Here is a 15,297-nt window from a genome sequence, read left to right as displayed (position 1 = left end):
TGTTAGCCAGCATGGTCTCGATCTCCTGACCTCGTGATCCGCCCATCTCGGCCTCCCAAAGTGCTGGGATTACAGGCTTGAGCCACCGCGCCCGGCCAATTCTTTAGTCTTTTTGGACAATCTTTAGATTCACTTTTGGCTTGACATTCTCAAGCCAAAATACATACATACATTCTCAGGCTCTGAATATGTATGTCTCAGGATGGATCCCTTGGCCTTTTGCTCTCTTCAACTCTTTGCTTTTAGCTTCAACTACCATATTTACCTGAAGGTGTCCAAAATATCCATTCTCCACCCTCTTCGAGAACTCATTCCCATGCCCATCTCACAGATCTTGTGGTCACCCCAGTTTTACCAAGTCTAAAACCGAGCTCCTTGTCACCTCCTTCAAGCCAGTTCTTCCACATGATGACTCCATTTCTGTGAAGATGATACCATCCATCTTTCTCTATTTGCCATCACTCTAAACTCCTTTCCCCCTTCTTGTATGCCCACTGTCTCTTAAATCTATCTCTTTTCCCACCCCCATCCTAGAAAAAAATGGGTTCTGAATCCATCCAGCTCTATCACTTATGAATCACGCAAGTTTGCAAACTTATTCAGAGCCTTCTACTTCCTTATCCTAAATTAGGGGTGATGATAGCATCTATTTCATAGGGTTTATCTATAAAGATTAAACGAGATATCGTGCAGGAAAGTGCTTAGCCCAGTAACTGGTATGTATTAGGCACTCAATAAATGTTAATTATTATTGTTATCCTTATTTCCTTCTACCTAGACTATTATACTAGTCTCCTAACCAATCTCTCTGCCTCCTCTGGTCATTATTCTCTCCACTGGGAGGGGAACTAACATGGAATATCTATTAAGTGTCAAGGACCTCATGCTGAAAACAATCTTATACAGTAATACTAGCATCGTTTTATAAAAATGGAACAGAGCTAAGATATGAACATAGGTCTGACACTAAAGCCTGTGCCCCTTTTTGCATCTCCAAATTACCAGGTAATCATAAAATACTATTTTTCACACATCATCCTGCTTAAACACACACATACACACACGCACACATACACACACAACCTTTAATGACACTCTCCCCATTTTCCTTCAGAACACAACCCAATTTTATTATCCCAGCATTCACTGTCTTGTACTATTTCCCTCACTTCCCAACACTTTCCTATAGGAACCCTGTGCTCCAGAGAAACTTATCTGCCGCCTCAGGCACATCTTGTACACCCTCAACTTCCTCCCTGAAATGCTCTCTCTTCTCCCCTCCCCTTGTTTAAATCCAGCCTTTCCTTCAGGTCCTAGCTAGAGTCCCACCATCCTCCATTACACCTTTTCCTAACTTCCCCAGCTCCTCATCAGGTCTCCCTTGACCCCTGGAGCAGCTGCCTGTGTCCTTGTTGACACGTGGTGTTTGCCATCCTGTTTTTCTTTGCGTTTATGTTTTCTCATCAAGCTGTAAACCTCTGCACTTCAGGAAATCGGCCTTCTCTTTTTTGTTTTGTTTTGTTTTGTTTTTCTTTCAGTATCCCAAGTAGCCCAGAGCCCTACAAATAGAAAGCGCTTGATAAATATGGATTGTTTTGGATGAAAGATGATCTTCCTAGCTGGATGAGCTCTTTTCCTCTAGGGGGTGAGGGACTGAGCTTCACCTCAACTTCACCTAATGTCTCCCAGGAATGCCCCCTCTTAAACGCTCCTCAGGTCTTCTCTACCCCTTTCCCCCACCACCCCGGCCCAGGAGAGCCGCTCAGAGCTCCCTCTCCGGATTCACAATCTCAGACCCAGGGCTATTTCTTTAGCCTGCTCTCCAACCCCGCCTTTACCCCAGGGCCGCTCCTCAGTCTCCTCCCCTAGGCTGCCTCTCAGACCCCCTCTCCTCCAATGCCACTCCCCAGGACCCTCTCCCCAGCGTTCCGGACCCCCAACCCCGGATATGCTCCCCCAGGGCCATCCAGTGGTTCTGCCTCCAGGAATACTGATTTAGCTTCTTCCCCCTCCCGCTCAGGGCTGCCCCCCAGACTCCGACCTCCAGTTCCACCCCTTCGGACCCTGCCTCTAGAGCTGTTCTTTTAGCCTCTGCGACCCCTCCGCAGCGCCGCTCCGCGGCCCCTGCCTTACGGCTGGCCGGGAGCCCCTTCCCTCGCAGGTCCCTCCCGGGTGCTGCCCCCGCGCCCCCGGCCGCCCCCCACCGGGGCGGGGCGCGCGGAGGCGGGGGCGCGCTGGCGGCCGAGGCGGCGGCGGCGGCGGCGGCGAAGGCAGGCGGGCCGGGCGCGTGTCCGCGGCGCCGTGACTCGGCGGCTCCGCAGCGGCTGCAGCGGGAGGACCCGGCCGGAGCCGCCGCCGCCGCCGCCATCGCAGCCGGGCGGCCGGGCCCCGCCGCCGGGATGCCGAGGAGCCGGGGCGGCCGCGCCGCGCCGGGGCCGCCGCCGCCGCCGCCGGGCCGGGCCCCGCGCTGGAGCCGCTGGCGGGTCCCCGGGCGGCTGCTGCTGCTGCTGCTGCTGCCCGCGCTCTGCTGCCTCCCGGTCGCCGCGCGGGCGGCGGCGGCGGCGGGGGCCGGGGACCGGGCGGCGGTGGCGGTGGCGGTGGCGGTGGCGCGGGCGGCCGAGGCGGAGGCGCCCTTCGCCGGGCAGGTGGGGCTGGCGCGCGGGGCCGGGGAGCGGGCTCGGGGCCTCCGGGCAGGGCGGGGGGCGGCACCGGGGCCGGGCCTTGGCCGGGCCGCGCCTGCTGCCGGGTTCGCGGAGGCGGCGCGCCGGGGGTCCGCGCCTGGGGTCCGGGCCGGTGCGGCCCAGGGCGGGGGCTGGGGAGGGCCGCGCCGCCGAGGGCCGCCGAGGCCGGGAGCTGCTTCAGCACCGCGGACAGGGGCAGCGGGCGGGGGCCGAGCTCGAGGGTCGCGCTTGTGTTGGCTGTGGGGTGTGTGGCCTGCATGACTATGTGTGAAGGGAACCGTACAACGCCTCGGAGTAAATAGTAAGCGCAGCCAGTCTGTTGTGGGTTGGGAGAAGAAACCGAGGATGTTCAAGCTGGAGAAGGGGGAGGGGGGAGGGCGGAGGAAGGACTCGATCACTGTCTTCGTAGCTGAAGGGCTGTCAGGTGGAGGTAGGATAGACTTGTTCTCGCTTGGCCCCACAGGGCAGAACTAGGGCCAGCGGGAGTGGGGGTTGCAAGAAGACAAATTTGGGCTCGATATAGGAAGAAGTTTGTAACAATTGGAGCTGCTCAACCAGCTTAGGAGGCGGCGAGCTGCACATCACTGGCATGTGCAAGTAAAAGCTCTCGGAGGGGATTGGATGGAGGCATGCATAGTGCTTGCATGGATGCATGCATCATCACAATAATGCCAGCTAGCATTTACTGAACACTCACTATGTGCCAGGCCTGGTGCTATGTTTTATACGAATTATCCAATTCAATCCTCATAACTACTCTATGAAATAGTTGCAATTTTTATCCCCATTTTACAGATGGGGATACAGACTCAAAGAGGTTAAGTAACTTGCCCAAGGTGACACAGCTAGTGAGTGATGGAGTTAGAATTCTAACCTAGGCAGGCTGACTCTAGTCTCCCCTTATTTACTCATGACCTTATCCTATATCTCATGGGGGGTGCAGTTGGACTAGGTAATTTCTCGAGTATCTTCCAACCTAGAGGTATGCAATTATAATGAATGATGTTGGGACAGTGGTATTTTGCTGAGGAAAATCAGAGTGATAGCCTCAGCCATCCTAAGAGATGGAGTGTATTTGTTGAAGCAGGCAGTCTGTTTAAAAGAATCTGCCTCAAGAGAGATTCTTAATTGGGCATGGAGCTCAGGAGGTCATACGTGCACTGAAATTGGGTACAAGTTTGTGTTCGTAAGTGCAAATGTGTTTACTTCTAGGCGAGGATCCCTAGATTTCTTCAGTCTCTCAAAGGGTTACAGGTTCCACAAAACAACAAAAAAGATACGGTGTGTAAAAGAACCTTTAGTGCCAGTTGGCAGTTGTCCTGCAAAGATTTTATAATTGCTGGTTGACTTTTTGTGGAAACTTTCCCTAGCCTCTTTGTGTTTTCGCATGTGTTTTATCACATGTCAAAGTAGTGCATATCCTAAGTTTATACCCTAGAAAAAGATTCCTTTAGACTGCCTGAGTGCTCAGGATGAGGTGGAAAGACCCTGGCCTGGGATTAAGGAGGCCTGGGCTCTGATCTGACCTTCACCCCCATTGGTTTGTGTGACCTTGAACCATTTCCTTGCCCTTTCTAGGCTTGAATTTCACCATGTCTAACATAAGGAGAGAGAGCTAGACGATCTCAACTCCGAAACTTTTTTATTCCTACGATATTTCAAGTATTAAGAGGAAGCTAGTCCTTACCCTTATCAGTTGTACAGGCTTTGATTATTCCACCTCTCTTAGCCTTTGTCTTTTTAAACTTAAGTTTCCCCCTAAGACACGAGACCCCTAGAATAGCCACACTCATTCTCTGGATCATTTTAGTTGTTCTTTTCTAGAAATCTTTTGACCCTAATTTTCAATAGAAGTCAACTTGACCATTGTCTCCAGATACAGGACCCTATGGTTTTGCATAAAGGAAGGTTGGTTTCTTCTTTGGTCTCCAGGTCCCAACCTGCATCCCCCTTCCCTCTGTCAGCTGTCCTGACCTCAACACACTAGGCCACTGCCTTTAGGGAACAATCTATAATAGATCCCAAAGCCTTTTCCTGGGTCAAAACTGATAGCCTGGAACACAACACCCTGTGTGTGGATTATTTTTATCGGAGTGCATTACATTTCTCCACATTGACGTTTGTCTGCCATCTTGCATTGCACGTAGTAACTTCCTTCAAGCATTTGCTCGCTCGCTCGCTCTCTCTCTCTCTCTCTCTCCCCCTCCCCCTTCCTCCACCCCTTCCTCCTTCCTTCTCTTTTGGCATAGCATTTCCCTGTCTGAAAGGGCTTAATATGATCTGAAGTCCTGAAATTTTCACTTTGTTCTACTTCTTCTGGATCACTTATAAAAAATTTAAGTGTGACAGGTCCCAGCAAGGTCTCTTGGGGCCCCCTGCACTCTTAATCCCCTTTCATTCATGGAAGTGACCATTTATATCTATCTATTGTTTTCTAAGTGACAAAAACATCACCCTTAATTTGACAGTGACTCCATTTTAAATGTCTAATACATTGTCGAAAACTTTCTGAAAGACAAATTATATCCACTGCTTCTCTCAATAAATTGTGCCTAATTATCCTTTCACTGAACACTAGGGGATCACTTGATTGAAACCTTATAGAAATATTGTTGCTTTTAAGCCAGCAGATAATATTGCTTACTCCTCTTTCTGTCTTTTAAGCCCTCTGGAGTCTGACTCCACCCTACCTCTCCATTAGCAGGCCGTATTTCCCACTGCTTATCGATAATGCATCCTTACTCCAGACAAGCTCAATTTCTCCTTTACCCTTAGACAGGCTGCCCATGTTTCTCTGGACATTGTCACATATTTCCTTCTGCACGTTCATTTGAAACCTTTCCATAAAGTTTCAGCTCAAGCCCTGCTTCTCCAATAAACTTTCCCTGATTTCTCTAGTTGTCATTTTCTTCTCTCTTCTCCGGAAACACTTTTAAGGCAACCCCAGCCAGTTTGTCATTTATTTATTTACTTACTTGTTTTTATTTATTTTTGAGACAGAGTCTCACTCTGTTGCCCAGGCTGGAGTGCAGCAGGGTGATCTCGGCTCACTGCAACCTCCGCCTCCCGGGTTCAAGCGATTCTCCTGCCTCAGCCTCCTGAGTAGCTGGGATTACAGGCATGCACCACCACACCCGGTTAGTTTTTGTATTTTTAGTAGAGATGGGTTTTCGATGTATTGGACAGGCTGGTTTCAAACTCCTGACCTCAAGTGATCCACCTGCCTTAGCCTCCCAAAGTGCTGGGATTACAGGTGTGAGCCACTACGCCCAGCCCTATTTATTTTTTAATAGTTAAACATTATTTTTGGGGAGAGGAAGGTTGGTTCTTAGGCAGGGCTTTATCAACCAAAATATTTTATTTTTTTACATTGAACAAAATCCCCGACTCTCAATGCTCATCATTAAGTATTCAGTGAGCAATCAATGATTCTACTCTTTATCCTTTATCTCAAAAAGTTACATAGATCTGAAATAAGCACTCATGGGCATGTAGGTCCAAGCTGCCTTCTAAAACCCTCCTTAGAGATGGGACTCATTGCCAACCTGTACTTCCTTCGGTGGAAAGCAAGGTTATTCCTTTTGGCAGTGGTTCCACAAGCTCACCCTTGAGTTCTTTCATAACTCTTTACATAGTCATCTAATGATCGTGGCATCAATAGAAAGAAATTGAGAGGGCCGGGCGCGGTGGCTCAAGCCTGTAATCCCAGTACTTTGGGAGGCCGAGGCGGGTGGATCACGAAGTCAGGAGATCGAGACCATCCTGGCTAACATGGTGAAACCCTGTCTCTACTAAAAATACAAAAAAAAAAAAAACTAGCCGGGCGTGGTGGCGGGCACCTGTAGTCCCAGCTACTCGGAGGCTGAGGCAGGAGAATGGCGTAAACCCGGGAGGCGGAGCTTGCAGTGAGCCGAGATCGCGCCACTGCACTCCAGCCTGGGTGACACAGCGAGACTCCGTCTCAAAAAAAAAAAAAAAAAAAAAAAAAAAAAAAAAAAGAAATTGAGAGATAACCCTGACCTTAGAGATCACCCAGTACCTACAACAGCACTTACTAGATACTTCTTGAATTGAGTTGCCCAAGGGCACAGAACTTGATAGTAGATGATTCTGAACTACTGGAGAACTTTTCCCAGTTCTCCTGATTTCTAAATTGAAAGCATTTTTCATTATCATTGATTTTTTATTTCATATCTATGATCTTTCATTACCAAGCCTAAAAAAATTTTTATTCAGTCTGTCTTCTCCTTTGCTTTATTTTTCTCCACAACCCCCAACCCCTTGAAGCTCAAAGAACAGGATCCTATGCTTTCTTTAGTCTTTCTTTTGTATCTTACACATCAGGAGGTCCCACTGATTCTCTAACTGGCTTCCTTCATTTGATTTATTAAAAGCACCACTTCTCTTATTTGCTGAGTAGAATGTTCCTCAAATACTTTTCTGGCCTTCCTAGTGTCCAACTTGATTCTGAGGACAATCAGAACAGGCTGAAAGAGACAAGTCAATTATCACAGGCCACATGAATAAGTAACAGAGTGTGACTCCTAGACCCAGGACTTATGGATTCCTGCCCTTGAGACTGGTTTTGAGTGATTTGTGCTGAGGAGATGGAGAACAGTCTTTGGTTTGAAGCTGCAGTCAAGGAAGCTTGACCCCAAATGACTGGAGGGGTGGGGGTGACCTACTAAGAAGCACCAACATATTCCCAAATCAAAATATTCTTTCATTGTGATCATGGCCTCCAGTATATCTTCATTCTTGTCTGGAGAAAAAAAAAAACAAAACACCCCCTTATTAGGAAGTTCTTCCCTTTACATATGCTGGATCTAGTCTGCTGTATTTTTAATTCATTTTCTCTTATTTTTACCGTGGGGTGTCATATTACTTTCATAGCTGCTTATATTTGTAAGGTGCTTTGCACTTCCCATATGCTGTGTATGTGGCCCTATTTGGTCCTGGCAACAATACCATGAGGTAGATAAGGAAGACATTGTCCTCACTTTATAGGTGAGTAAATGGAGACTCAAAGATGATGTGAATTGTCTATCATCATGTCTAAGGACCCATACATAGCTCATAAACATTAAAGCAGGCCGGGCATGGTGGCTCACGCCTGTAATCCTAGCTCTTTGGGAGGCTGAGGCAGGTGGATCACCTGAGGTCAGGAGTTTGAGACCAGCCTGGCCAACAGGGTGAAACCCCATCTCTACTAAAAATACAAAAATTATCTGAGCACACCTGTAATCCCAGCTGCTGAGGCAGGAGAATTGCTTGAACCCGGGGGGAGAGGTTGCAGTGAGCCAAGACTGTGCCACTTCACTCCAGCCTGGGCAAAACAGTGAGACGCCGTCTCAAAAGAAAAAAAAAAAAATTAAAGCAAAGAACAGAAGCTAGGTTTTCTATTCTTGGGCTCAGCACTCTGCCCACTATGCAAGTTTCCCATTCTGGATTATTATTCTAGCCTTTTAGCCAGTCTTCTACTTTCAAGTATGTCCTACTCCAGTCCTTGAAAGAGGTATTTTTAGAACTAATAAAAGTAAATTATCATTGTACCCAAAAGACTAATCTTAGGAAATGCCTAGCCCTATAGTATGGTATTGTTTGAACTCAAAACAGGAAGAACAAACCACAGCCAATATCTCCTCAGTACCTAGCACAGTGAATGATACATTCTGGACATGTGATAAATATTTTTAAATTAATTTTGTTATCTAATTCCCATCAACTTCTTTGAATAGTGCTTGGCACACAAAAGTCGGTACCTTTTCTGGAGAATAAATGAATGCATGCTAGAGGTTTAACAAGGTGTAGGGAAGCACTGAAGAGGGAGGAGATGAGGTTCCCCAGTTGAGGTTGGGGAAGCCAGAGAATGCTTCAGGAAGAAGGTGGTACTTGAGATGAACCTTTGAGGAAGGAGAATGATGGAGAAGGGTGAGTGGGTCCGTCCAGACAATGAAAAAGATGAACCATGGTTCCACAAAAATGCATGGCATGTTTAGGAAATAGTGGATAATATGATGTGCCTGGAGCATCAAGTCACTTGCTGTTTCTAATAAGAGTGTATAAGGAGAAGAGGCTGGAGAGGGAGGCTGAGAGCAGATTGTGCATTTGGCTTTTGTCCAAAGGCTGAGGGGAGTCATTAAAGGTTTCTGAGCAGATGAGCGACCTGCTTAGAGCCATGTTGAGGAAGTAGAGGGACTGGGGCTTCTTCTTGAGTTGTTCTGGCTGCTGGCTCCTGCCCTGAATGCTTTTAAGCTTTCTTAGCACAACTTACGGGTGAGTACTCATTTTAGGGCTCAGGTGATCCACCCACCTTGGCCTCCCAAAGGGCTTACAGGCATGAGCCCTGGCTTTGCCTGTTAGCAGTAATTTAAAGACTCAATTCTATGCCACAAACACGTAGGAGGCATAAAGGGCCCCAAAAGCACTTGGCCAGAAAGTCAGGAGTTGTTCTTTACTCCTTCCTCTCTATACATATGTATGTATAAAGATCATTTGCGGCCAGGAGTTTGAGACCAGCCTGGCCAACATGGTGAAACCCTATCTCTATTAAAAATACAAAAAAATTAGCTAGGCGTGGTGGTACGTGCCTGTAGTTCCAGCTACTTGGATGGCTGAGGCACAAGAATCACTTGAACCTGGGAGGTGGAGGTTACAGTGAGCCGAGATTGAACTACTGTACTCCAGCCAAAGCAAGACTCTGTCTCAAAAATCAATCAATCAATTAATCAATCAATCCACTCAGGAGTCAGTTATATCTGAAGCCAATATGACAAAAACTAATGTTTGACAAAGCTGGCTGGTGATTTTCCAATATATATTTTATTATTTTATGCCTTTCTGAATGATTGAAATATTGAATAATACAAAAAAATTAAAACAACCCAAAATCTGATCATCTTACTCCCACCCTCACCTTGCTTAAAATGACTCTTAGGACAAAGATTAAACTATTATTACTGTACTACTATCACTTCTTTTTAGTTTTATTATGGAAAACTTTCAAATGCATATGAAAATTGGAAGAACAATATTATAAACTCCCTTGGACCCGGCACCCACAAGGATTGCTTGAGCCCAGGAGTTTGAGACCAGCCTGTGCAACATGGCAAAACCCCATCTCTACAAAAAATACAGAGTAGCTGGGTGTGGTGGCATGTGCCTATAGTCACAGCTACTTGGGAGGCTGAGGCAGGAGCATTGCTTGAGCCCAGGAAGCTGAGGCTACAGTGGACAGAGATCACACCACTGCACTCAAGCCTGAGCCATAGCACAAAACCCTGTGTAAAACAAAAACAAAAACATGTTTAATGAAGCCGATGAGGCCCTGCGTGACTGAGTCCTTCCCATCTCTCTGACTTCTTTTTATACCACCCATTCTCCCCATCGGTCACTAGACTCCAGTCACCCTGTCCTTCCTTCTCTTGTTCTAATATACCAGCTCCTTCCCATTCAGGAATTCAGTAAGATAGTCTTTCCTGGAATGCTCATTCTCAGCCTTCACCTAGCCTTCTGTTCATTCACAGATGTCAGCTGAGATGTCATGTTCTCAGGGAGGCCATCCCTGATATCACAGCCTGTATCTCCTGCCACACACTTTTGTAGCTCCTGGCTCTTCTCTTTCATTCTACTTATTACCACTGTAATGAAATGTTTAGTATTTCCATGCCTATCTCTCCCACCAGGCTGTAACTTACCATGAGGATGAGTTCAAAGGGGACTACAGGCATGTAAACCATTATTTATAATGTAATACAAAATATGCTATAAATGAGGATACATATAACACCATTGGGAGCACAGAGAAAGTCCATTTAACCCCGGGCAGATAGCCCTCCCTGATGAAGTGGCATTCAAGTTGCATTTTGAAGTAGCACACCATGGGGAGGTCAGAGTACATGTGGGAAAGGAATTCTAGGGAGAGGGAATGAAATAAAGGCAGAGGCAGGACTCTGCAGGATGTGTCCAGGCAACACAATTAGGTCAGTATAGCTAGAGGTTGGGGTACGTGAGGTAAGCAATGAAGGGCAGAAGGTACAGGACAGAACATGAGGCTGGTAGAGCCGGGCATAGTGGCTCATGCCTGTAATCCCAGCTACTCAGGAGGTTGAGGCTGGAGGATTGCTTGAGACCAAGTGTTTGAGGTCATAGTGAGCTAGGATTGCGCCACTGCACTCCAGCCTGAGCGAAACAGCAGAAGCCCATCTCTACTAAAGAAGATAGGGCTGGAAAGGTACATTGGCATCACATTGTAAGGGTTGTAGTGTCATGCTAAATAATTTGGACTTTAAGACTGACAATGAGGAACCAGAAGATCAGCTTCACGGTCAGTCCACTTAGGCTAAAATAATGGAACTTTTTAACATGACTTACAGCTTATTTAGTTCAACCATCTCCCTGTTGCAGTTAAGAAACTGAGGCTTGGTCTGGCTGTGGTGGCTCACTTCTGTAATCCTAGCACTTTGGGAGGCCATGCTGGGAGGATCGCTTGAGCCCAGGAGTTTGAGACCAGCCTGGGCAACATGGCGAAACCCCATCTCTACAAAAAATACAAAGATTAGCTGGGTGTGGTGACATACACCTACAGTCACAGCTACTTGGGAGGCTGAGGCAGGAGGATTGCTTGAGCCCAAGAGGTTGAGGCTACAGTGAGCAGAGATTGTACCACTGCACTGCAGCCTGGGCCACAGAGTGAAACCCTGTCTTTAAAAAATTAGGCCGGGTGTGGTGGCTCACATCTGTAATCCCAGCACTTTGTTAGACTGAGGCAGGTGGATCACCTGAGGTCAGAAGTTCGAGACCAGCCTGGCCAATATGGTGAAAACCCCATCTTTACTAAAAAATACAAAAAATTAGCTGAGCGTGGTGGTGGGCACCTGTAATCCCAGCTACTTAGGAGGCTGAGGCAGGAGAATCGCTTGAACCCGAGAGGCTGAGGTTGCAGTGAGCCAAAGCCGTGCCATTGCACTCCAGCCTGCATGACAAGAGCGAGACTACGTCTCCAAAATTAAAATTAAAATTAAAAAAACACTGAGACCTGACCACTGGTCTTTGTCTTCACTTTTCCCTTTTCTTAACTCATCAAGAAGTCGAGCCTCAGGGGACAGAAAATCGGCAGATTTGCAGGAGGGCCTTGGAAAGGGCGAGGAAGACTATGGCCTCTCCTTTTCCAGAGAGCGAATGAGACCATGGCCACACTCCTGACTGTGGGCAGAGGCCTCCCCAGAACTGCAAAACTTGGGCATCCCAGTGCTGACCCAAAACCCCAAATGTGCCACCTCCCCGGGTATGGTGATCATCTGGCTTGTGGTGGCCTCCTGGGAGTGGGCCAAGGACATTTTGCAGAGCGCCAGGGAATTCCCGCTAGTGCACTTACCACCCACTCAAGAGCCGATGGCAGCCAACAGGCAATGCTGCGCCATTAAGGTGTTTGTCAAGAAGCTAAGCTGGGCATTGTGGGCGATCCTGAGGGCCCTTTTTAGATTGGCTGTAAGTGAAGAAGAAAAAAAAAAAAAGAAAAGAGACAGCATTTGGAGGCAAACTAGAGCTAGTGCAGAGGGTGCGGCATGACAGAAAGCCCTCCGAGAGGCAGAGATGCTTGCCTCCATGTCTGGCTTCCTTACCAGCTTGCTCTGTGATTTGGAATGAGTCATTTTCCCTCCCGGAGTTTTCTTTCTCTCTTCTGCAAAATGAGTATGTTAAATGAGATGATTGCTGAGTATCGTTGACCAGTGTATTTTCTAGATACCTGAATGGTCATGCCTTCAGTATGAAATTTTACAAATTAGTCATATAACTCAGGTGGTCTTAGCAGCAAGGCTGGGACCTCACTTATATGGGTAGAGGAGGAAGCAGGGTTTTGGTGAGACAAGACGTGGAGGGAACTGACACAGTGATAGGACTGATCCCTGAGGAGTCATCAGAGAGACCCAGTGATGTGGTCTGGCAGCAATAACCAAAGGTGGTGGTCAAGGAGGGGAAATGACTTATTAAAAATCACCAAGGGCCAGGCACGGTGGCTCACACCTGTAATCCCAGCACTTTGGAAGGCCGAGTCAAGTGAACCACCTGAGTCAGGACTTCAAGACCAGCCTGACCAACGTGGTGAAACCCTGTATTTTTAGTAACTAAAAATACAAAAATTAGCCCTGCGTGGTGGCAAGTACCTGTAATTCCAACTACTCGGGAGACTGAGGCAGGAGAATCACTTAAACCCGTAAGGCAGAGGTTGCAGTGAGCTGAGATCGCACCACTGCACTCCAGCCTGTGTGACAGAGTGAGACTCCATCTCAAAAAAAAAAAAAAAAAATCACTAAGAGCAAGTTGGTGGGGGAGCCGGGAATGGAGCCAAGCGTCTCTGCCTTTCAGCGGGTTCTCTCCGAGGAGTATGGGAGCAGGAATAGACAATAACATTGTAAGAACACTTACTACATGCCAGAATCTGCTAAATGCTTCTTGCTACTGTAACAAATTACCACAAACTTATTTCTTAAAGCAACACAGGCTTGTTATCTTACATTTCCAGAGGTCAGAAGTCCAAAATGGGTCTTGCTGGACTGAAATCAAGTTATTGGCAGGGCTGCATTCCTGCTGGAGTTTCTAGGAGAGGATCCCTTCCTTGCCTTTTCCAGTGTCTAGCGACTGCCCGCATCCCCTGGCTTGTGGCCCCTTCTAGCATCAGCAGCACTGCTATAACCCATGTCTCCCAACACCTTCTCTGACTTAAGCCCCCGTGCCTTCCTCTTATAAGGATGCTTGTGATTTCATTAGACCCACCTGGATAATCCAGGATCATCTCCCCCATCTGAAGATCCTTATCTTAATCATTTCTAAAAAGTCTCTTTTACCACGTAAGGTACCATATTCACAGGTTTTGGGGATTAGGATGTGGATGTCTTTGAAGGGTCATTATTTTACCTACCACGTGCATCATCTCATTGAGTCCTCCTAACAACCCTTCTTTAAACATCTATTTAACAGATGAGGAATGTGATGCTTAGAGAAGTTAGGTCATTTGCCCAGGGGCACTCAGCTGGAAAGAGAAAAGTTAGGTAATATTTGGTATGTGGTAGCATCTTGGTCCCAAGTGAGCTGTCTTTTTAGCTAGGACCCCATTCAGCTCCCAGGTGTATTGAGAATACAGTCAAACTCTCTGGAGGAGGCTGTCTAAGAACTAGGCAGGGAATCTGAGACCCTGAAAAATAGATTAGGGTCATAGCAGTCTCAGCTTAGAACTTGAATGCCAGAGAAAGAAACTGAGGAAAAAGGCCGGGCGCAGTGGCTCACGCCTGTAATCCCAGCACTTTGGGAGGCCGAGGCGGGCGGATCACGAGGTCAGGAGTTCGAGACCATCCTGGCTAACACCGTGAAACCCCATCTCTACTAAAAATACAAAAAATTAGCCGGGCGTGGTGGCAGGTGCCTATAGTCCCAGCTACTCAGGAGGCTGAGGCAGGAGAATGGCGTGAACCCGGGAGGCGGAGCTTGCAGTGAGCCGAGATCGCACCACTGCACTCCAGCCTGGGTGACTGAGCAAGGCTCCGTCTCAAAAAAAAAAAAAAAAAAAAAAAAAAAAGAAAAGAAAAAAAAAGAAAAAGAAACTGAGGAAAAAAACCCAGTTGTAAGCATTAAGCCAATATAGCAATGGATGAGGAAGAATGATCTTAGGCCACCATTCATGCCTGTATACAGTGATACAATAGTATCTTAGTGTGGGGGGTTGAAGCTGCTGTGGACCATTTGCTCAAGTTAGGATTGACCAAGGAGATGGGCAAGGTGAGGGACCCAGAGATAACAGCAGAGCAAGGCACAGAGAGCAGAAGCTGCTGGCTACTGAGCCAGTGCTAATAGATGTTTCTAAATGGTAACGTAGTCAATTATAAGTGACACCGAACATGTCCATTTTGTCATGGTTATGGCAGGCCCTGTGCTAGCTGTTAGGGTGACAATGATGAGGAGGACATATATGCATTTTAGAGTCAAAAGGAAGAGACAGATAATTCAACATGTGGTTACAATACAGTGTGATAAGAATTGCGATAAGGAAACAGATGGGGGACTGACAGGGATGTACAAGGACCTTCTGAAATAGATGTAAGGGTTCAAGACTCCCCAAAGAGAGAGGAAGGAAGAGTGAACTGAACAGAAGGAACAATACGTGTAACGGCCGGGAGAACTGGAACTCACTGGAACACAGAGCACTAGGTGGGGAAAGATAAAAGGGGTTGCAGAGGGAGTCAGGGACCACATCATAAAGGCTGTTGACTGCAGAGATGGAAAGCTCTTAAAGCTACCTCAGGGCATTCACACTTACTGTTCCCCCATCCTGGAACATTCTTTCCTAGTAGCCACAGGGTCCACTCCCTCACTTCCTTCAGATCTCTTGCTTAAATGTCACCTGCTCAAAGAGATTGTCCCTGATCACCCTCCATAAACAGCTGTCCCATCACTCTCCATCTCTCCAACCTGCTCTATCTTCACAGCACTTATTCCCACATGTTTCTTCCACTAGATCGTAACTACTAGAAAGTAACTAGAAAGGTGTTTTGGCTTTTTGTTTTTGTTTCTGTTTTAGACACGGTCTCATTCTGTCGCCCACAGCCCACTGCAGCTTCCA

General features: G+C 47.3%; 2 protein-coding genes across 2 annotated transcripts in view; one reads left to right on the top strand and one right to left on the bottom strand.

Moving 5' to 3' along the window:
• Window positions 1-15,297, bottom strand: part of TRPC4AP (transient receptor potential cation channel subfamily C member 4 associated protein) — a 283,763-nt gene that overhangs the window by 221,994 nt on the left and 46,472 nt on the right. The window lies entirely within an intron of this gene.
• MMP24 (matrix metallopeptidase 24) overlaps window positions 2,397-15,297 on the top strand; it is a 52,825-nt gene continuing 39,924 nt past the window's right edge. Inside the window, exon 1 of the mRNA XM_050807091.1 lies at window positions 2,397-2,645. Coding sequence (XP_050663048.1) covers window positions 2,400-2,645 — 246 coding nt within the window. The 5' untranslated portion in view covers window positions 2,397-2,399. The remainder of the gene's footprint in view (window positions 2,646-15,297) is intronic.

Source organism: Macaca thibetana, chromosome 10 (genome assembly GCF_024542745.1).
Source record: "Macaca thibetana thibetana isolate TM-01 chromosome 10, ASM2454274v1, whole genome shotgun sequence".
Lineage (NCBI taxonomy): Eukaryota > Metazoa > Chordata > Mammalia > Primates > Cercopithecidae > Macaca > Macaca thibetana.
The sequence above is the reverse complement of the archived record's forward strand: the minus strand, read 5'-3'. Positions and strand labels throughout refer to the sequence as shown.